Source organism: Lates calcarifer, linkage group LG17 (genome assembly GCF_001640805.2).
Source record: "Lates calcarifer isolate ASB-BC8 linkage group LG17, TLL_Latcal_v3, whole genome shotgun sequence".
Classification (NCBI taxonomy): domain Eukaryota; kingdom Metazoa; phylum Chordata; class Actinopteri; family Centropomidae; genus Lates; species Lates calcarifer.
The window spans coordinates 18,072,594-18,094,992 of record NC_066849.1 but is presented as its reverse complement, the minus strand read 5'-3'; the positions used below and the strand labels follow the sequence as shown (position 1 = coordinate 18,094,992).

At 39.9% G+C, this 22,399-nt stretch overlaps 2 protein-coding genes across 2 annotated transcripts; both read left to right on the top strand.

Annotated features, from left to right (window-relative positions):
* The first annotated feature begins 331 nt into the window (after positions 1-331).
* On the top strand, positions 332-10,067 carry tmem38a (transmembrane protein 38A). The gene is made up of 6 exons (XM_018673009.2): positions 332-604; positions 5,354-5,510; positions 6,039-6,223; positions 7,524-7,611; positions 8,076-8,193; positions 9,333-10,067. The coding sequence occupies exons 1-6, from the start codon at positions 481-483 to the stop codon at positions 9,534-9,536; spliced, it is 876 nt and encodes a 291-aa protein (XP_018528525.1). The 5' UTR covers positions 332-480; the 3' UTR covers positions 9,537-10,067.
* Positions 10,068-12,083: 2,016 nt separating this feature from the next.
* On the top strand, positions 12,084-22,107 carry comp (cartilage oligomeric matrix protein). Its single transcript, XM_018673012.2, is given in 20 exon segments — positions 12,084-12,272; positions 15,272-15,345; positions 15,792-15,843; positions 16,210-16,358; positions 16,528-16,581; positions 16,583-16,666; positions 17,078-17,155; positions 17,405-17,557; positions 17,886-17,990; positions 18,183-18,290; positions 18,406-18,565; positions 18,866-18,984; positions 19,161-19,213; positions 19,320-19,513; positions 19,584-19,762; positions 19,871-19,919; positions 20,252-20,448; positions 20,868-21,040; positions 21,276-21,415; positions 21,663-22,107. Coding segments are annotated over 20 exon segments (2,283 nt in total). The 5' UTR covers positions 12,084-12,169; the 3' UTR covers positions 21,722-22,107.
* The last annotated feature ends 292 nt before the right edge of the window (positions 22,108-22,399 follow it).

Genomic DNA, 22,399 nt, shown 5'->3' with positions numbered 1-22,399 from the left:
GATCCGGATTTGAGGATGATTTATGAATAAATCTTTGCTCGTATAAAGCGTGGACACTCGTCTCGAGCTTTCGTTTTGTCTCCAGGCTGAAAACGTGGCCCAGTAAAAAAAAAAAAAAAAAAGATTATGTAGATGATGACGACAGGAAGACAGGAGGACAAGCCTTTTGTTTTTTCCTTGTAATTCTCAAGCAGCTGACATGTAGCCTTAAACCTGTCGCCCTAAAAAGCGGAGCAGCTGGCACAGAGCGCAGATGATGAGGATGATGATGATGATGCTGAGGCTGTGGAGATGAGTGGTATTAATAGGAGGGCTTGAGTGTCACAGGCTTTCACTGTCGAGACCGGGGGGCTTGGTGGAGCGTCGGTGGACCGGGTTGGGGGGGCTTCCGATCCAGACTGCGCAGTTGGAATAATAATAATAATAATAAAATAAGAATAAAAAAAGAAACAGGGATTCGCTGGTTGTCAGACTCGCAACATGGATATTATGTCTGTTCTTAATTTGGGCGATTTGGCCCAAGCTTTCTCCAAAATGGGAATGTTTCCTGTGTTTGATCTCGCTTATTACATCGTATCCATCCTCTACCTCAAGTACGAACCAGGTAAGTGTGTTTGACACTTTTCTATTGGCTTTAAGTGAGCGTTTGTTTTTCAGACTAATTATTAGACAAACATGATTATCCGTGAGCTATTCCTCATACTGTTTGGCAGGTGCATCTACTTGCTCCTCGCTCACCAGACTTGCGCGTAAACATGCGTTTATTCACAACCAAACAAAGTAAAAATATAGCTACAATAACATATTTCTAAGATGGGAATTCAATATATAATCATTTAAGAACATTTAAGTAATGACTGAGATAAAAAAAAAAAAAACATTACATTTGTGTAATACATTGGACGTGCATGTCATAATAAGTGGTCTGTGTTCCTGGGGTTTAACTCTTGGTATCCTAATATGGACTTTCTGTTGCTGTTATCTCTGTAGTACCTTATCCTTATAAAGCATGACCTGTTACATAAACGGGAGCACCACAGCTCTGCTTGCCTGGTTTGAGGGAATGTCTGCTGTTGCTGCAGCAGCCTGACCTCCTTTACACCGCAGGAGATCACTGGAGTAGATTAAACCCCTCAAGCTTTGGATCAAGCCTGATATTTTCCAAGATTTAACTTCTTTGAGCAACAGAGAGCCTCATGAGGAGGATGAAACCCGAGAGAAGGCCGGTGCATACCAGCGACTTAGGGCAATAAATAGAAGATCCTGAAATAGACAGTGTCAGTGGGCCTCCGGAGCCCCTCTGCTGAACACTTGGGTTGGGTGTGTTATTTACACTGAGGGTTAAACATGAAGTAAGTTGTTGAACAAGAAACCCAGCGTGACCTTATTGTCCCTGGGAACATGTGGTAGCAGCTGACACAGCTCATTTTCCTCACTGTCTAAAGGAAAAGTTTACTCTGATGTGAAAGTTGAGTCAAAGTGAAGATGGTAGGAGAAGAAAACACATCTCAACTTCTTGACAAAATCTAAAAAAATTGTCAAGAAGTTTGAACAGTCCATTAAAACAATGCAGAAACAATAATGTCATCTGTAGGTCATTATCCCCCTCATTTTCCTCTACAATGATGCTCCAGCCTCTTGCAGTGAGGAAAGTACAGGAGCTACTAGTCAGGTGAATGAACTATTGTACCCCCCAGTGTCATTATATGGCTTCAGGAAACTTGGATTATGCTACATGAGGTATCTGGAGACAGTTAATGGTTGATACTCTTTTTAAAATTGCATCAACAAGTAAAACATGAATGAATTTTTTGATCTAATCTAGTTTACAGTGTCACCCTCAGAGGGGACCTTCAGATACAAGTCAACACATCAAAGTCTGTTTACAGGTCTGGGGAGCACTACTTCAAAAAGCTGTACTCTGTGGCTTTGGAGGAAGCTGCATGACATCTGATAGTTTGCCTCGAGTGATGTCACTGGAGTCAGCGGAGGTTGGGTCTGAAAAAAATGTTTGAAAGTGAAAAACTTGAGTTAGAAAGAAGTGAAGGTACAAGACCTTTTTTCGTTGTTGCTTGAGGTTAGCAGCTCAAGGCTGCATTTTTTGCTACTAGCATTACACACCTGAAACTTTAATGTCAGCTGTCAAGTTGCATTGTGGGCAATGCAGGTGCTAAGTTTTAACAAAATAGAAGAACATATATGGGTAGGGACAATATCTCTTGCTGAATTGATTTTGATCCTTTTTTAAAAACTGTCCCACTGCCTCTGGAGCTGTAGAGTCTGATCTGTGATGACAAGCCTCCTGCTGCTCCTACAACCCTGCTCAACACCTGCTGTTATATTTAGATGATCTGTAAAACAATATAAAAGAGTGTGGTCTAGACCTGCTCTATATGAAAAGTGCCTTGAGATAACATCTGTTGTGATTTGGTGCTGTATAAATAAAATTGATTTGAATTGGTACACCAGCATGGAAATGTTGAAACAGACACCAAATGTAAAACTCTTGTGTACTGCAAAATACAGAGAGATTTACCTGGTGCTGATAGGTTTAATCAGCACCGTGTGATCTTATTTGCCAAGAGCTTTAATGTCACAGATGTTCATTTATTTCTTTAAGTCCTGCACTCCAGCTTTGACCTGTGTTGAGCAACAGATTAAAACCAAAAACATCACACGTCTGGTGTGCTGCTGCTGCCTCTACTACATTTTAGGTATTTAAAGTGGATAGTGCAAACTAGTTTTTGTAACCACATCCCTCTAATGTGAGATATAAACTTAGTTTTAAGAACAGCTCTCTCGATGCTTTAAAAAAACTCAACTGCTGTGTCTTATTAGCTTGAGCTAATTGCGTAAACTTAGTGTACCTAAAGTTTTACAGGTGTCAAAACTCAGATGTAACATAACAGTGTGCTGATCTGAGGTATAGGGGACTTGCTCACTCTCCTTTTAACACATTTGTTGGATTCTGTATTCAGTGGAAAAAGAAGTCAGAAACACAGAGAGATGTTTGTTTTAATTTGAATAATGTACAGTCAAAGGCAATGATGTGTGTTTTAGAGTTAAAGCCCATCATTTCATCAGACCTTCAACTGTAGCATGTGTCTACCTAAGCTGACATCATCTCATGTCATATCTCAGAGTATTTTACAGTCAAATGACTTGTGCTGCCAACATTTGCAAGATCACCCCATACATGTGTCTGAGCGGAGAGTCCCAATTCACACACCACATGTTAGAGGAGCACATGAATGAGTTTTTGGAGGGGGTCAACACCATTGGACGGAAGAGAGACAAGTGTGGGGGTCAGAGGTTAAGACAGGGCTGACAGTTGCGCGGCAGGAGAAGCAGTTGAGCAGAATATATTTATAGGGCGGCATTTCTCAGGATCGGGTTGCTTTCAAACCGAGCGCCAGTTGCACCACGACACCCCCCACCCACCTGTTGTTGGAGATTTATGCTTGCATCTTGATTCACTGTATGTCTCTAACAATGTTGTAACACCAGCGAGTACATTTACCCAAGTACTCTGATAAAGTACAATTCTAATACTCAACATAAGTATTTCCATTTTGTGATAAGTACCTCATACTTCTTTTCCACTGCATCTCAGAGTTTCAACTTTTTACTCAACTATATTTAGTTTTCACAGTGGTTACTTTTCAGATTAAGATTTTACACACAAAACCTAAGAACTATAAACACAAAATGTTATAAAAAAAAAAAAACATTGAAATTAACTCTACCCGAAACACATTAAAACACAACACTAAAATGAGAATTTGGCTGGATGGTGGAAGATAATGGTAGAATGTAGTGTAACAGTAGCACAAGTAGTAGACAGTAGTCAGTGATGGTTAGCAACCAGTGGCCATCATAAGCTACTGGTCATACCAGACCAAATAAGGCTGTAGCAGCAAATACTCCTGAGCGTGTTAAAGTGAGTGAAGGTGTGTTTTAATGCTTATAAGTCAAATTTTCATTTACAAAAAGAAAAATGTGTTATTTCATCTTTCAAAAGTTACATGGCCTTGCTTTAAAGTACAACATACCTGTTCAGTATTCTGATATTCAATATTAGTGACTCAGTATTATATGACAGGGGTCATTCTGCACAATCAAAAAACAAACTTTTACATGTACTGGAGAATTTACATAGTGTGGTTTTGCAACACTAACGCCAGTAAAGTGTCTGAATACTTCTTACATCACTGCACGTGTGTTATTTGCATGTAAACCACAGCCATGGAGAAAAGCAACACAAGTTGTTTTCAAATGGTCATCATTTTTTCTTTCAGTCAGTTTTCTGTCAGTTTTACAGACAGTTTGCTTGTTTTACCTGTGAGAGTTCAGTGTAACACAGCATGAAGCACAAACACTTTAGCTATAGTTAGCTGCAGTTTAACGTAGCCTACATACTGATTTAGAAATGTGGTCCAAACTGTTGACTGGAGATCTAATTGAAGTGTCCTGATAGATAAGTTTAGTGGACAACTGCCAACCAATCAGACACGAGCAATTTCCAACTCTGTGGTAAAAACATTTGGCATATAATAAGTTTCACAAGCAGTAAGTATAGCAAATTTATAACATGTCATATGTAGAAAAAAAAATTAATGAATGAAATTCTAAATTATCGTACATTAAACACACAGTTTATTAATTATAAAGAACAGTGTGCTCTGCTCTTTTCTGTGTATTTAAAAGGCCAAGACATCTGTTGAGTTGGCAAACTGTCAACTCGTAAATGACTGTCAAAGTCCTGAGTCAATATTAGGTTATGATAAAAAGACATATTATCAGGGCGTGAACTGAAATGGTCGGCTGGGTGTGGGTAAAGATACAAGGCATAGACCCACCAGGGATCCACTGATAATGGCCTCTGAAGGTCATCGCTCAACAGTTTCGCGCTGTAAGGACAAACAGAAGGTTTTTAAATTTCTTATCCATGGCGGGAATCTGTCTGACCCTTGTGATTTTCTTTCGGTCACAGTAGAGTTAAGTGTAAAGTGTCAAACAGTATTTAGACCATTCAAAGTTAGGAGGCTTTCATGATTTTTCAGTGGTTATCAATCACAATTGATTGTTTTAATTGATACATTTAGAAAACATGTTTTGATTAAGGGAGTTTTTTGTAGTTTAATGTGTTAATGAATCAATAATTAAATGTAAAAAAGTATTTCCATCACACTATCTCCAAATCCATGTATTATGGCACTTGAATTTGAAAAAGAAATTATAAAAAGAAAACAAACTGCAAACAGCACTAACCTAACCTGTGTGCACACTGAAACTAATTCTCATTATATTTTCATGTCACACCCCTCATGTGTCTCCCTCCTCTGTGTTGCAGGCTCAGTGGAGGTTTCTCGCAGGAGCCCCGTGGCCTCCTGGCTCTGCGCTATGCTCTACTGCTTCGGTAGTTACATCCTGGCAGACATCATGCTCGGAAGCAGCCCCATCGACTATTTCCAACACAACAGCCACATCCTGCTGGCCTCAGCTGTCTGGTGAGAAAAAATCCCTCAAAATGACGAGGTCGCCCTTCACGGGAGAGGAGATTTTGTTTTAAGGTCACACGTGGTCACAAATCTGCCAACCATTGTTTGAGTTAATTCCATTCAAAACAGTATCAGGCTGGTAATTTATATCATATGACTACTGGTTTAGACCTGACAGAGGACAAAATGGTTCATTTGTTTTTCTGTTTTTTGTTGACAAAGAAACTAATCTTTCAAGTTTCAGTCCAAAATCACAAAAAATACGCTCTCCACTTACAATCATCTACAATGCTATCATACCGTGCAGCTGGTCTTGTTTTAATGTTTTTAAGGTATTTTAAGGTTGGTTTGTTGGGATCAAAGGTTCTAAAAGGATTTTAACTTAAACTTAAATTTGGGTGAAATGACAACAAAACAACAAATAACAAAATTTCACCATCCAAGCTGAATATAAACTACAGTAGTGAAACTTTGAAAATGTTTACCCTCCCTTTCCCTCACTCTGATATCGTATTCTCTACCATGTTTCTCCCTCAGGTACCTCATCTTTTACTGCCCACTGAACCTCTTCTATAAATGTGTGGCTTTCCTGCCCGTCAAGCTGGTGTTGGTCGCCCTGAAGGAGGTGGTCCGCACCCGTAAGATCGCCGCCGGCGTTCACCACGCCCACCACGCCTACCACCACGGCTTCTTCATCATGGTCATCGTCGGATACGTCAAAGGTCGGTGTCTTGTGGTCTCACAGCAACTTGTGTTGAAACGGTATGATTATGATGAGTGGTGTTACGACATCATACATAGTATATTACAGTATATTATGAGGTTTTTGAACTCTCACAACAACCAAATTTTGTGATTTAATGCATCAATGAATGAGGAATGATCAACAGCTGTGTTGTGACTACACACTCTGCCATGTGCAGTGATGCAAACTCAGTAACTTAGCTTCTAGATCTGGGGACCTTCAGCAACCTCAGTCACAAATCCTCCTTTACTTGAGGAAAGTCTTAAATATTGCTCAGTTAATCAGCAGTCATGGGCCTGCTGTGGCTGCAGCTGGTTGATAGCTGCATTCAGTGAGTGACCATCAGACAAGAACATGTTTAACTGACACAACAGCCAGATTTAAGTATGAATGAGCTGCGCATGTGCACACCTGCAAGGCTGGAGATTACCTAGACAACTGCATCAGGACCCCAAAGCTCTTACTGCATGTCAGATTTATTTAGGAATAAACACTATGAACAACTGACACCTAATCTTGAGATCATGTCTGTATGAAATATATCTTATGCTTACATGGTGCCTTGTGAATTACTTTGAATTTACCACTCAGCAAACCTAGGGCCAGAAATACTGTACACAGTTGAGGGACTGGGGCACTAACAGAGGCTCAGCAACACTTTTTTGTCCCAGGACCCCAAAGCAAGTTAATGTAGACATTGATACCTGTGTTTACAATGACTGAACGCGACTTCCCAATAGGCAACAATTTAAATGTTGTTAAATGAGAGCTAGATTAAGATGAGCAGTTGCTTCTTGGCCTTTTTTCATGTCTTAAGGCATCTCATTATGCACTGTACTGTGTTTAAGTGTGTACGTGACAAATTAACTTTGAATTTGAAAATTGTTAGATTTGTCAGTTCATCTTTTTTGTAGGAATGAAAGTGTAAGAAAAAATGTTGAAATGCCTCCATGAGCGAATAATGTTCTACAGGCCTGATATTTTAAGTCAGACACCAGGGAAAATGCTCATATGCAGGGACTTTTGAAGAAGAAAAGTAGTGATGTAGTCATGTCTGATATAGATCAGGTCAGCTACTATAAATTGGGCCATGTACCTGTGAGGTGCTGTCCTCTAAACCGTACTGTGAACCTACCCCATAAAAGAGAAATGACCATAGAAAATGTATATAAAATGGGGGAGAAAAGCTGAAGCCAAATAAGAGCAGTGACATGAGACGCACAAGACTTTTTTTGTCCTCTGTTTTTTTGTCCCACTGTCTATTTTTATCCTTGCAGGGTCTGGAGTGGCTCTCATTTCCAATTTTGAGCAGCTGCTGCGAGGTGTGTGGAGGCCCGAGACCAACGAGATCCTCAACATGTCATTGTAAGTCTGTGTTTCCTGCTCCTGCAGCAGCTGCTGATGGGCAAATATACTCATCACTGCCTCGTCCAGCGTGTGGGCTTTTTTAGATTAGATGTGTAACCAAAACCCAGAGACAGAACTAGAACAGTGATCACAGTCAGACACAAAATACAGTTTGAGACACACTCAGAGTTTGTTGAAGCTGCTAAATGGAGAAGTTTATGATGTTGCTGCCCCCTAGTGGTAGCATCCAAGACCTTCTGGCAGACAGATGTCAACTTTATTAGAGGGGTTTTGATAAGCCTAAGATGTAACATTACACCTTTATTAAAAAATGAAATTGGAAAAATAAATGTAAAAAAATTGTAATTTGTAACATGGCTTAAAAACAAGGTGCCTTAGTCTTCCACTCCACCTCTGATTTCAGTTCTAGTAAACATTATGATGAACAGATGTTTGAACAGTTTGTCTTTTCTCCTCTGCAGCCCCACCAAAGCCAGTCTGTACGGAGCTATTCTCTTCACCATGCAGGAGGCTCACTGGCTGCCGGTGTCCAAGAGCACCCTCATCCTCGCCTTCACCCTCTTCATGGCCACAAGCAAGGTGCTGCTGTGTGATGTGATGATAGATGACTGACCTGATTTAAGTCTAAAACTCACATCATGTAACGTGTGAGAGTGAAAAAATTGCAGCAGAGATAAAGCTCTCTGCTTGCTTGTCGTGTGCAACAATTAGCTAGTGGCTAAGTGTAAACAACACTTTAATATAGATACAAAAAACTGGGTATCCTCCCTCACAGTTAACAGTTAATTGAGCTCAGAGCTGGAGGTAAATATCTACACTGTGCTGTTACTCTGTCAGATCACTCTCAAGAAAACACACTTCTGTTTCAGCACATATGTCATGTTATAAAGGTATCACATGCACAAGGATGCACAGCAATTACATTTAACACATTTGTTAGGCCTCAAGAATACAGGAACACAGAATGCAATGTAGATATAAAGAAACACAAGACAAAATATAATAAGAGAACATAAAAATAAGATTAAATAGAATAAAACAGATTAAACAGGAGAATAAAACAACAGTGTAGATGTAGTGCAATGTTAAATATAAATAAATAGCGACAAATTAGATTTAATAATAATCAGTGACAAACAGAGAAAAAGCCTTAAACCTTGATTTAAAACATTTCTAAAAGAGAATTCAGACATTTTAGTATATTGCACTTCCACAAAGTTGGAGGACTGAGAACTAGTTTCTACCTCAACCAAGGAGGTTATATTTCCACACGTTTGTTTGTTTATTTGTCAGCAGATGGGGAATGGGCCAGGGAAAAAATCCATTCAAATTTTGATGCAGATCCATTTCAAAGGGCAGATTCAAGATTTTTTTAAACCACTTTTCTTGAACGGACAGGGCATTTTTCTACATTTCGGCCTTGCTGGATTCTAGTTAAAGATGGTAAAAGCTGATGCAGCTGAAACTAAGATAGCTTCAGTTTTTGCCCCTTATATAAGTCAAGCTCACATGGTGAACTTCACGGTTTGTAGTTGGGGACTACTGAAAACAAAGTCTGATCCTAAGCAGAGACCATCAGGGGTCCTCTCCAGAATCAGCTGTTTTCACAGATCATTCCTCATGATATGTACACTGAGCTTGATGTATAAAATCAGTGGAGTTCCACTTTAAAATATCCTAAAATGAGGCAAATCTTTTCTGTCACCATCTTCCTCCAGGTGTGGATGACCGCCCGACACTCTCACGGCTCCCCCTTCGCCCTCATCGAGTCCTGGGTTTGCCATCTGTTGTTCGGCTCCCCTCTGGGTGGTTCTGAGGAGGACCACCACCACGCTCCCGCTGCTGCTCCATCTTCACCCCTGAAAACCAAGGAGGAGCTGAGCGAAGGCTCTCGCAAGAGGAAGGCTAAGAAAGCCGAGTAGGACGTCACGCTGCACGGATAAAATTGCATCTGACTCGCCCTCATGGCCTCCACATGATGGGACTTCCCATTCCTTTCTAGGGAAAGGGGCAGTTTGATGTTTTGCCAAATGAGACCCTTTCTGTTAGAGCAAAATGGTGCTTTCTGCATTTTACATCGCATGAGGAACTCTGTAAATACCACAGCAAATGTTTCACACTTCAACCCTCCAACTTGGACATTTTAAACCTATTTATTTATGTGTTTGTGAACATCTGTGCTCAACACTGCGTGGCGATCCACATCTGTAGGGGCTGCGTGGTCGTTTTTAGGATGGCCTTTAGTTCCCTCAGTAAGTTGTGTCATCAGGCGTCTGTGGTTTTCTTTTAGACCACCAAACCCTCTTTTGTTAAAGAAATAGAAAATACAAATTCATCTGACTCTTAATCAGAAATTCAAATGTGAATAAAGCATTATGTGAAAGAACATTGCTGCTTTTTACATTGAGACAAAGACTAATTCATGTCTTTGAATAAAATGAGGAGAAACATTGTGTCTTGGTGGTTTTTAATTTCCTTCTCTCATCTCTGTCCATTGGTTGTAAATGTTTAAAACCAGAGCTCTACATATAATTTCAACATCTTGCCTCCGCTTTTTGTTCAGTTTTATATTCAGTAGTTTGTATTTATCAGAGTCAGGTGGCAGTCTTCATAAACTCTGTGTTATGTAACTCTGAGGCTGTTGGGAGGTGACAGGAAAGGTCTGAGGTCAGCTGGAGGTTACGTCCTGAGAAACTCGGAAGCCCCCCCGCTGTGCTGACAAACTCTTGTAGCACAGGCAATAAAGCATCACTGATGAACTTTGCAGGAGGTTGTTACACGCAACCTTTAACCTTAACATTCCTCACAGCAGCAGAGAAGATCAGGGAGGTGAGAGATCTGTTTGCTGCGTTTTCAGGTTACATTTGTAGCTGGTGGGACTCAGTTACAGGCATCTGAAGCTTCAGTTAAACAGCACACAGGACACAATACAAAAGGTTTACTTCATCCTCTTTGATGACTTTGTTTTCAGTATAATAGACGATATAAACTTTATCGAAAACTGGATAATTTCTTGCTGTACGTAATTACAGTTGATTAATGCAGGGTAGAACCATAAATCTACTTTAAGGCGAAGTAAGGGGACAAGTGTATAGTAAGGGATTTTAAATCATTAATGGTTCCCTCCATCTTTTGATATAACTCATTACTGAACCAATTAGAATTAAATTAACCAATAACTTCCTTCTGATAAAGACTTTAGGAATGATGTTGTGTAATTTTTTTCACTACACCAAATGTTCATTTGTTTTTCCAGTGAGGCCCAGAATGAGACTTCCCCACTCTTTCGGGCAAGGCAGTGAGCAGGCGAGGACGGACAGAGTGGAGGTGGTGAGAGCTTGTCAAACTGATCTGGACCAAAACCCCAAAACCTTCACTGGGAGGAATGTAACCAACATCTGCTGATCCCATTACTGAATATACAAAATACACACACACACACACACACACACACATATACATTCCTACATTACCAACAGTAGACTGTCAGACTATGCTGGCCAAGTCTGGACCCCTAGTTCTAATTATTTTGAAAAAACAAAAAGAAATACAACATTTTTATTTAAGATCACCTTTCATTACACGACTGCTTTTATTCTTTTCTTTAAAAAAAAAAAAAACTGGTCTAAAGAGGACTTTACAACACTGATCAGCATCCACCTATGGAAGACTGGTCATCAGTGGTTCTTTACTGAACCTCATAAGGATCAAACTCACAACCTCAAACCTACCAAGCAGTCCTCTAACACCATCTAATCAGTCTACTGACCCTTATTTTCTTGAGAGATGTTTACTTTGGATGTTGGACTTCAAATTCACAATTCATTCATAATATGAACCTGGAAGTGGTCCTTTAACACACCACATTATTTGGCAAGAGAAAACTAGGCTCCATTTCTTAAAGGTTCATCTGGATGTTGGACTCCAGAACTTCCAAGCAGTCCTCTAATAAGATATTTAGTAAACAGTCAATTTTTTTTCAAGCCAGGAAGTTAGAGGACAACTCTGCCGGTTTGAACCTCTAGCAGTTAATTTTGAAGCCAAGGACCCAAGAAAACATTCAAAAGCTCTAGGAAATACAGTTTATATGGTGTTAGAAGAATGCTAGGAAGATGTGAGGTTGTGAGTTTGATCTCTGAGGTTCAAAACCCAAAGTGGAGACTGAAAGCAGCAAAGGACACTTAGTGGGGCAGTGGGTTTGTTTGTGATCACAAGATGCTAGTGGTGCAGTGTCTGGTTTGAATCCTGTTTTGTCAACCAACCACCCAAAAACCAGTTTTGAGTTGGCAGGCATGACCTGAATGGAAAACACACACATAGAGTGATGCCTGCTATTATATGTGGGGGTGTATTATGTTGAGCAATCAAACCCCAATCCTCATTTCTTGAACGTTCCAGCCCGAATGCCGGGGAGTGGGGGTGCGGATGGGGGCTGGAGGGGGGCTGGTATAAAACCAAAGCAGGGGAGGAAAGCCTAAGAACCAGGTTTGCACGAGGAGCACTGATACTGAACTCAAGGAAGGAGAGCAAGAGAGAGAGGGAGAGAGGAGAGACAATGCTGCTGTACCTGAAGAGTAACAGAGGTAAAACCATGCTGCGGTTTCTGCTGCTGACCTGTGCGATCTGCATGGGAGGACATGTTGCAGCAGGACAGAGAGGTGAGCCAAACTGTTTTTAATATTTGCTAGGTAGGAACTTTACTGTCCTCCTTTCACCACACAGGATAAAAAACATTATAAGACAGATGAATATACAAGACGCTTGATGACTGTTATCAGCCGCAGCACAGCATCAAACAACATGAGCTGAAAAACTTAAACACAAGCTTTGGGCTGAGAAACAATTAAATGAAAACTGACTCATCTCACCAGGAAAACAGCATACTGCAAAGGTCTGAAAACATCCTTCAAGTTAATCAAAATTGAGTTCAATTTTTGTTTACAAAACACAGGTATTTCCTTAATTTTTTATTTATTTTAAATGAATACCTCATCACATAATCAAGTATTTGACTTGTTGTGGAAACACTAAATTGACCTGTCAGGATACTGAAGTAACTCTACAGTTCGAGTATTCTGTGCAAAGCTATGAGGACACAAATTTACGTACACACAATGAGGAAAATCAATCACTGTGAGCTTCCTGTTGTAGGAAAAAAAATCCCACCACGCTCTCTATTAGCAGTGAGAGTGATTTATTTCCAGTTTCTTTTCTCTCTGCTGTGGAATTCATTCAGTAAACAGAGTTTCTACTAATGAGAAGAACACATTTCCTGCGCTTCACGCTCAGGAGGTTTCTGCCCTCGTACGGCTCCTCTGGGTGAAGGAGTGGTGTTTGAAGTGATTGAAGTGGGGGAGGATGTTGGGGTCTTTGGGTCAATTAGTGCAAGCAAGTTTGGTCTATTAGGATCTGACTACACCTGAACACAAACAGTATCCCATCCTAAATGGAGATTTATGAATCTGATATCCACAGGTTGCTCTGTAACTGTTGGATATATAAATAAGAAACTGTCTGGTAACACGTTCATCATATGAACTTAAAAGGTGACTCTGTGTGTTCACAACTTATATCTGCTTCCCTCAAGTGACCAAAAAAATCAGTTATTGCAGAAGTTAAATTTGAGTTAAAGTGACTTTTGTTGCATTTTTATATTGGATTATGAGCCAATGTGAACAACTAGTAAGTAACTTATTCAGTGTTTTAGTCACTTCACACACACTTCACATTTTGAAGCCTAAAAACTCAATTGTAATCACACAGCAGCAGTTCTTTAATTCTAGGACAGAGGCTGTTCATTCACTGTTCAAACGTTTTCACCCATACACATGAACCAAACTAAATTAAACCAATCAAGACTCAGGTAAACTTCTCCTGGTGCCTTTTGTTGCCTTTTTTTAAGTGACACTAAATATTCTCTCTTTCATTCAATACTCCACTTACACTATATTGAGCAGTTGACTGAGATTTCAGATATTAGCACCAGATGTAGTGTCACATGACACTAAAAATTTGACACAGGATTGTCTTACTCTTTAGTTTCGCTGTCTGTTCACAGATCTTTTTAGCCTCTCTGCACCATGGGATGGTTATTATAGGATAGTTGACAGATGGCTGAAATTTGATGATCTGCATCAAAAATCCAGATTATATTCACACCTGGAACTTTTACAGTGTTACTCCATAGCCCTAAAAACACAAGGGTCGCCCACTGTGTTCAGTTCCTGAAAGTGTGTGGCTTGAAGAACGCATCTTCCAGAAAATACTGTATCATTCCATATCTGGAAAATCAATTTTGCAGCTGCAATCACAACATCTCTGTCTCCAGTTAATGCGTGGGCTGTGGATACAAATGGGGGTCTATGGTGGCTAAGGAATGTCAAGTATTAGACTTCAGTATTAGATGGGCAGTGAATCATCTTGTACAGGAGGACATGTGTGTTGTACCCCCCCTACATGTCCATATTTGCTGCCCAGTGAGCTTCCAGTCCCAGATGTTAAGCCAAAAAAGCAGCTACAGAAAAAATGAGGAGGTGCAGAGACCTCAAAAGAAGCATCTGGAAGTTTTACATCAGTTTTTTTTCTATCAAACCTGGTAAATTAAAATAATGGACACTACATTAGAGTGCCTCATTAAAGTCCCATCTTAGATTTGAATAGATTTACATCAACATAGAAAGAACTGTGTGTGAGATATTGCCTTTTTCAACACAGTGTCCAAGTTTAAGGGGTTTAAAGTAACTGGACAGATACACATGAAGTCAAACAAAATTATATTTAATATTGTGATATATATAGATAATATTTAATATTTTTTTCACCCACAGACATCATCAGATGCTTCGTATTTTGCTTGAAATGCAGTTCAGTCAGGTTAAAAATTTCCAGTTGACTCAGCCAGTCGAGGCTGAAAAGCTTTTTGCTTGCTTTGAGTATGTGTTTATGATGCATTTGGGTGAATCTGAGCACACAGTATGCTTCTGTATACCTCTGCATTCATCATGTAACTTTCATCATCAGTGAAAATATCATAAAATGCCAGTGTGCCAGCTCCACTGGCAGCCTCGCACGCCCATTTAACGTATTCCAACATATTAACATTTCTACCACTGTGTCTGCTGACAACTCTCAAACAACTGTGAACCTGCTTAGAGCTGTCAGCTCTTTTGTGCAGGGACTAACGATGTAACGAGACACAGCTGCTCAAGAAACGTTGTAGTCACGTGTCCATTTACTTTTGAACCCTTGCAGTTTCGGCCCTACGTGTTAAAAAGGCTATATCTCACACATTGTTCTTTCTATATTAAAGTAAACCCACTCAAATTAAAGCTGAAACTTGGCACTTTAAAGTAGTATCCAGTACTTTATTAAATTAAATGTGTGTACAGAACCTGGGGAGCAAAAAATGTTAAACATTAACAGTCTGTCCCGAATCTCTCCATAATCAACTTCACTTGTGTAACAGTCTCAATCTGTTTTGTTTTTGCTTTGAGAGTAATGATATTATTTTGATCTTTTTAAAGTCGTATTTAGATTATGTATCTGTTACAATTGTTTTTAATCATTTGGATAAAAGATTTCTACACATTTCTTAACACAAAATGATTAACATTTTTTTGAGTTATTCTAAATTAATGTTTTTTCTTTTCGAACCCAGATGGAGAAATTATCAGTCAGATTAAAATGACTAATCTTGCATTGGCTGAGATCAAAGAGCTTCTGAAACAACAGGTAAAACACCATCACTCGCACACCTGGTCCATGCCATTTCCATGCCACTTCATTTTTCTTCTGAGGAAGCCCTAATCCCAACCACAAAATGACACACACAAATCTTAAAATATGTACACATGACACAAAATGTCCCTGACAGTGGTGTGCCATTCATACGAAATCCCATGATATCATGTAGCCATTTCTACTTCTCTAAAAGCTAAAAACTCAAACTTTTTTAAAAATTCATCACAAATTATTTAACGAATGACCACACAGGCTTTAAAATTGTTGCATTTTATAGGTAAAAATCATAAAAACGTGTGTTTCTGAAACTAAACCTAGACAGATAATCATATTACAGTTAGCTGTTGTTGCTGTTATCAGCCTGTTGTGTTGAGGAATCTTACAAACTGTATGTATATGCCAAAATAATCTATTGAATACTGTTTTGTTATTTTCAGATAAAAGAAATTGTATTCCTGAAGAACACAGTGATGGAGTGTGAAGCCTGTGGTGAGTTGACCTGCTAAACAGATACCCCTATTAGTACTCAATACACTACTGTTTTTATGCCTGAAAATAAACAGTTTCTCCATATTTACATTTTGAAAATGAATTTGAGAACTCTGCTTGTTGATTTGTGGTCTTATAATAAAAGCCAATTTCGACATCTTGTCACATTGTTTTTATGTTAATTCTTTAAGACCCGGAACTGATAGAACTCAATAATACTTATATGTGTTGACAGACATTTCATATCATCATGTAAAACTGACATACAACAGAATCCGTCAGAGCAAATTAAATCTTAAACTTAGATAAATATGGTGTCAAAAGACACATGACTGCACTGACACAGAAGATGCATGACCTCCTCAGGGATGGGGGGAATGCAGCCTCGTCCCTCCTGTGTGCCCAACCCCTGCCACCCGGGGGTGAAATGTATGGAGACACCTCAGGGTATAAAGTGTGGACCCTGTCCTGAGGGTATGGAGGGTAACGGTACCCACTGCACTGACATAGATGAGGTAAGTAGAAATATGTATGCTACAACATTTTGTCATGTTTCCAGTGTGTGCCATATGAATGTGGGGAACATAAGATCCTGGAAACATGGGAATGACTCCATCAGAGCCAGACACTAATCCCAGATAACATCCTGATGTGTGTGTGTTTCTGTACCTCTGTTATTGGCAGTGTACAGTGATCCCATGTCACATGGGCGTGCGCTGCATTAACACCTCCCCGGGTTTTCCGCTGTGGTTCCTGTCCTGCTGGGTACACTGGTCCCCAGGTCCAGGGTGTCGGCCTCGCCTACGCCACCGCCAACAAACAGGTCAGCAACACACACATACAAAGGTTAATAAGTTACTGAGCATGGTGACTCTCTCTCTCTGATCATGGGAACACAAATCATAAAGCCTTCTTTAGTTATTTTACTGGTAAGTGAATCTTGAATTTAATATATTTTATTGATGCACAGATACTACAATAAGCTATTTCCCTCTCTGCCTCAATATACTGGTCTTACCCTTTTCACCAGCTCCTGTCTACATCCATCAGTGACACCTCATCACTTTCCTCTCTACATACAGCTTGTCACACAAAGTGCACTGGACTGTTTCAGTGCCACCTTAATCCTCAGTGCAAGACTGACTTCACTTCCCTGCACTTCATGTTTTGACAGTCTCTTAATCCAGTCCAGTGAAGTTACTGGATGTTCTTTCTGTCTGTTTGTCCTATCAAGGTCTGCAAGGACATCAACGAGTGTGAAGGCCCCAACAATGGAGGCTGTGTAGAAAATTCACTCTGTATGAACACACCTGTGAGTATAAACATTGGGAATGAATACAATCAATCACTGGCTGTCATGTCTGAGGAAAAATATAGAACTCTACTGGCTGTACAAAAGAAGAAACAAGAAAAATAGCCCATAAAAAATGACTTCAGCACTCTGTGTTTCTCTATGTTTCTCATGATTAAGCTACAACTGTCCAATCAGAAGGCAGGTGGTTTGATTTCCTGAAAGGTGTAGATGGGAACTTTGATGCTGATGGACTCTGTGTGTCATCAGGGCTCATTCAGGTGTGGTCCTTGTAAGCCGGGCTATGTTGGTGATCAGCGACGTGGCTGTAAGCCTGAGAGAGCCTGCGGGAATGGCCAACCCAACCCCTGCCACGCCAGCGCTGAGTGTATTGTTCATCGAGAGGGGACAATTGAGTGTCAGGTGAAATGAAACCTTTGGGCTTCTTGGCTTCAGGTCTCAGATCAAAAATTTGAATTTTTACTTTGTTGTGAATCGTTGTAGATAAGAAAGTCAGGTAGTGCTAAAGCAGGAGAAACTGAGGTTATACAAAGCTGCAAAACATATCATGAAGCAGTTTAAACATTTTTGACCCAGCTCTTTGAAATATATACCTTTGAGCACTTGTGCCAGATATTATGAAATCACAGGCCTGTTTGAGGAGTTAAGCTCATCTGATACTATATGCAGTGCACAATGGGGCCAAAGAAAACAGTCTGCACAGTTCATAAAGGATTTTCCATCCTCACAGTGTGGAGTTGGGTGGGCTGGCAATGGCTACCTCTGTGGTCCTGACATTGACATTGATGGTTTCCCCGATGAGAAACTGGACTGTCCTGAGAGGAACTGCAACAAGGTGAGTTTTTTATGTCTATTATTGTAAATGATCACAATGCAGTCATCTGCAAAGAATAACATATACACAGATCTGATGTAGATGTGGTCGTAAGAGAAACTGATCCATATCACTGTTTTGGGGTTTTGTTAACCTTTTCTGCCAGAATTTTGTTTTCCTTTACTTTGATTAACACTGAGCATTTTTTTTCAGGATAATTGTCTCACTGTTCCCAACTCTGGTCAAGAAGACGCAGACAAAGATGGAATTGGAGATGCCTGTGATGAGGACGCAGATGGAGATGGGATCCTCAACACACAGGTTCATACATAAAAGACAGTGATGGAGACAAACAAAAGAACAGCTTATGTACATAATATACATGTACATTTGTAATGTCACTTCACTTACAGAAACTAAAACAGCTTATTTACAGGATAACTGTGTGCTGGTGCCCAATGTGGATCAGAGGAATATCGATGAGGACGACTTTGGTGACGCATGTGATAACTGTCGTGCTGTGAAAAACAATGACCAAAAGGACACAGATGTGGACAAATTTGGTGATGAGTGTGATGAAGATATTGATGGGGATGGTTAGTATGTCCTAGAGGGTTTTCATGTTATTGAAAACCCAAACCTTTAATGGTTGGAATAGGGCTGTGTATGTATATTAGCATTATGTGACAGATAATCCATTAGTAAATGGACTAGAGGTGAATATGAGGTAGTATTCTTTTTATTTTTATAGCAATATTTGCAAAAATTGATATAACAGGGGCCTGTAATTTCAGATATGATTGTAGAGTTGATGAATACATGAAGCTATACAACTATAGTGTGATAAAAGCAGGGCTGAACTTTTTAACATTCACTGATGATCATCTGAATCTCAGGAATCCCCAATCATCTGGATAACTGCAAAAGGGTTCCCAATGCTGACCAGAAAGATCGAGATGGGGACAAAGTGGGAGACGCCTGCGACAGCTGTCCTTATGTTCCCAACCCCGACCAGGTCAGAAATCTCTTTTTCATGCTCTTCTTAGATACTGTGCTCATGCTATTTACATAACAACAGTCAAGAAGTATCCCAAGTTTCTAAGAGTCAGTATATAAGAGTATATATGTCAGTATTCGCTGGACTGGTCAGTCTGATGAGCCAAAGGTTTAACTCCTCAAAACTCTTCTCAGATGGATGTGGATAACGACTTGATTGGAGACCCCTGTGACACCAACAAGGACAGGTATTGTGTGACTTAATCAGTTGGTCACATCTCAAAATATTGTAGTGTTTGTAATGGAAGTCAAAAATCTCCACATGCCAAAAAAATCAAACTGTCCTCTACCCAGTGATGGTGATGGTCATCAAGACTCTCGGGACAACTGCCCAGCTGTCATCAACAGCTCTCAGCTCGACACTGACAAAGACGGCAAAGGAGACGAGTGTGATGATGATGATGACAATGACGGCATCCCAGACTTGCTGCCACCTGGTCCTGATAACTGCCGCTTGATCCCAAACCCTCTGCAGGAGGACTCTGACGGTGGGTGACACTCCAGACAAAATCTTTTCATTTTTCTTGCATCCATCCATAACAAAGTTTATCTTCTCAGGCGATGGTGTGGGTAATGTATGTGAGAAGGATTTCGACAACGACACAATCATTGACACCATCGATGTTTGTCCTGAAAATGCTGAGGTCACCCTCACTGACTTCAGGGAGTACCAGACTGTTGTTTTAGATCCGGAGGGAGATGCACAGATTGACCCCAACTGGGTGGTGCTGAACCAGGTTGAGTGATTGTTTTTTTCCTTTTCTGTTGTTGTTGTATTTTTTGTGTCCTAAAATACTTGTTAATCTGATTAAATTTCTCTTAAATCAATGTTTTTGTTTGTGCAGGGAAGAGAGATTGTTCAGACAATGAACAGTGATCCTGGGTTGGCTGTTGGTAAGAGCATTATATTTGCTATTTAAAGGAACAGTTTGACAAGAGAAGACGGATACAGCGAGCTTTAGATGTGCTAGATTTTGTAACATTTAGACAGAGTCAGGTTAGCAGTTTCCCCCAGTTTATAGTCTTTATGCTAAGCTAAACTAATCGACAGGAAGTTACTCTAAATTTGTACAAATAAGAATATTAATTAAGATTGACAAAAAATATCAGTGAAGCAAATTTCTCAACAGATCAAATAATCCATAAATTCTATGTTGTACTTTAAAACAGTAGCTTGTGGTCCATTAAGATACCTTGTAACATATGTGCAACATTTTCTCCAACAGGTTACACTGCTTTCAGTGGTGTGGATTTTGAAGGGACGTTTCATGTAAATACGGTAACGGACGACGACTATGCAGGATTTATCTTCGGCTACCAGGACAGCTCCAGTTTCTATGTGGTGATGTGGAAGCAGGTGGAGCAGATCTACTGGCAGGCAAACCCGTTCAGAGCAGTGGCAGAGCCTGGCATCCAACTGAAGGTAGTTTATTGCCAGGATCAGTACCACTGATAACCTCTTCATAAAGGCTTCATAAGTTGTAATTAATGGCTTTTTTAAAGCCACACAATGTAATTTTGCCAAGCAGTAGCACCCTCTGCAGCCACAAGTTGTAATTCATTCTGTTGGGCTCTGAGTCCGAGTGGTTAAGTGGTTTTCATGTTCAGAAAACAAAGCTTAGCAATTGCTTGACCTGAGCTAACACTGTCTAGTCCCACTCACTAAACTGAAACAAGGCTGACCAGTGTACGTTCCTCATGATCCTCATGGAGCGGGACGTGCTGTTGATGTAAGATTAATTAGAATTAGAATTATTGCGAAGTTTCCTCACTGGATATCAAAGATGAATGCTGATCTTTAATGACTTGAACTCAGACATTGTCACTTTTGGTTTTGAAAAGGCAGTGAAGTCAAACACAGGTCCAGGTGAGAACCTGAGGAACGCCCTGTGGCACACCGGTGACACTAGCGACCAGGTAAAACTCCTGTGGAAAGATGCTCGCAATGTTGGTTGGAAGGACAAGACTTCGTACCGCTGGTTCCTCCAACATCGGCCTGCCGATGGCTACATCAGGTACTGCCTCTGGAAGTTTTCCAGGAAGTTAGATGAAAAATTCAGGTTAATCTCAGTGCGGAAAGTTTGGTTGTTTATATGTTTAGCCTAGCTTAGCACAAAGACCAATTGGTGGGAGAAACCACTAGCCATTACCAACACGTTCAAGGTGTTTACAGACAAAATAACATATGCACAAATCATGGATCCATACCTTGCTGTGTGGTGTTGTTACCTGCTCTTCGCTGGTGTGCAGAGTTCGTTTCTACGAGGGTCCTCAGATGGTTGCGGACACAGGTGTTATCATAGACGCCACGATGAGAGGAGGACGACTAGGAGTCTTCTGCTTCTCCCAGGAGAACATCATCTGGGCCAACCTGCGTTATCGCTGCAATGGTAGGTGGAGGGTCAGACAGAGTTTGAGATGTGATTGAGGCCACAAACTACTCTAAACTTTTTTAAAATAAAGAAAACTTAACTAAGTATTAATATATTTTCTTGCTGGAAAAAGTCAAATATAATAGCAAAGTAAAGGTGTGAATACAACCATAAATGCCAGAGGTAAATTTCCTGCTCCTTATTGAGTGTGTTTCCTTTGGCTGATGAAACTGTGAACTAAACCTCATGTTGTGTCTTGTTTCAGACACTCTTCCCGAGGACTTTGACACCTACAGAGCCCAGCAGGTCCAGCTGGTGGCCTGATGACAACAGGGGACAACTAGACGAACCCAAGGGGAATTCTGGGAACACTTTCCAATGCACAACTGTGTCTCAGAATCACAGAAAATCATTGCTTTGCAGAAACTAAATGAGAAGACGTCTCTGAAATAAAAATAAAAATCTTACGTTTTAAGATGAAAACAGATCGGCTTTGCTCTAAGAGGAAACCTCACAGCTGTAAAAACTCTTCAGAGGGAATTAGTGATATAAAATTAATTGTTCAACAGATATCAAACTGATTTCTGAAATAATGTTGCAACAAAATATCATCAACTATATTTTTTATAACTTTCAATATATACTTTCTAAAGGAAGAACTATTAAGATTAGACTGTCGCTAATAAATGAATGTGGATTTTGGTAAATTATCGAACTGTGATATGACAATTTATTATGGCTGCACTGGTGATTGTTCAAATATACTGATTACAGTCTCTCTGATCAATAATCAGAGGAAAATAGAAGTAAAATATTTGAATTTTAAGGTAGCTTTAAAATGCATACATATCAGATGTATCAAGTGTGGAAAGACTGAATAATATATTTTCTGTCCTTTCTCTGAGTATCTATAATATATCATCATATCATAATTAATCCTTATCATATATTAGTTATAAGGTCAAACATTTGACTTTAAGCAACAGACATGACTGTTTTTTT

Bases quoted from the DNA above. Each gene is read 5' to 3' on its own strand.
- tmem38a (XM_018673009.2), top strand. From the start codon at position 481: ATGGATATTATGTCTGTTCTTAATTTGGGCGATTTGGCCCAAGCTTTC. The intron at 5,511-6,038 runs GTGAGAAAAAAT...TTTCTCCCTCAG, and splicing joins CTGCTGGCCTCAGCTGTCTG to GTACCTCATCTTTTACTGCC. The intron at 6,224-7,523 runs GTCGGTGTCTTG...TTATCCTTGCAG, and splicing joins CATCGTCGGATACGTCAAAG to GGTCTGGAGTGGCTCTCATT.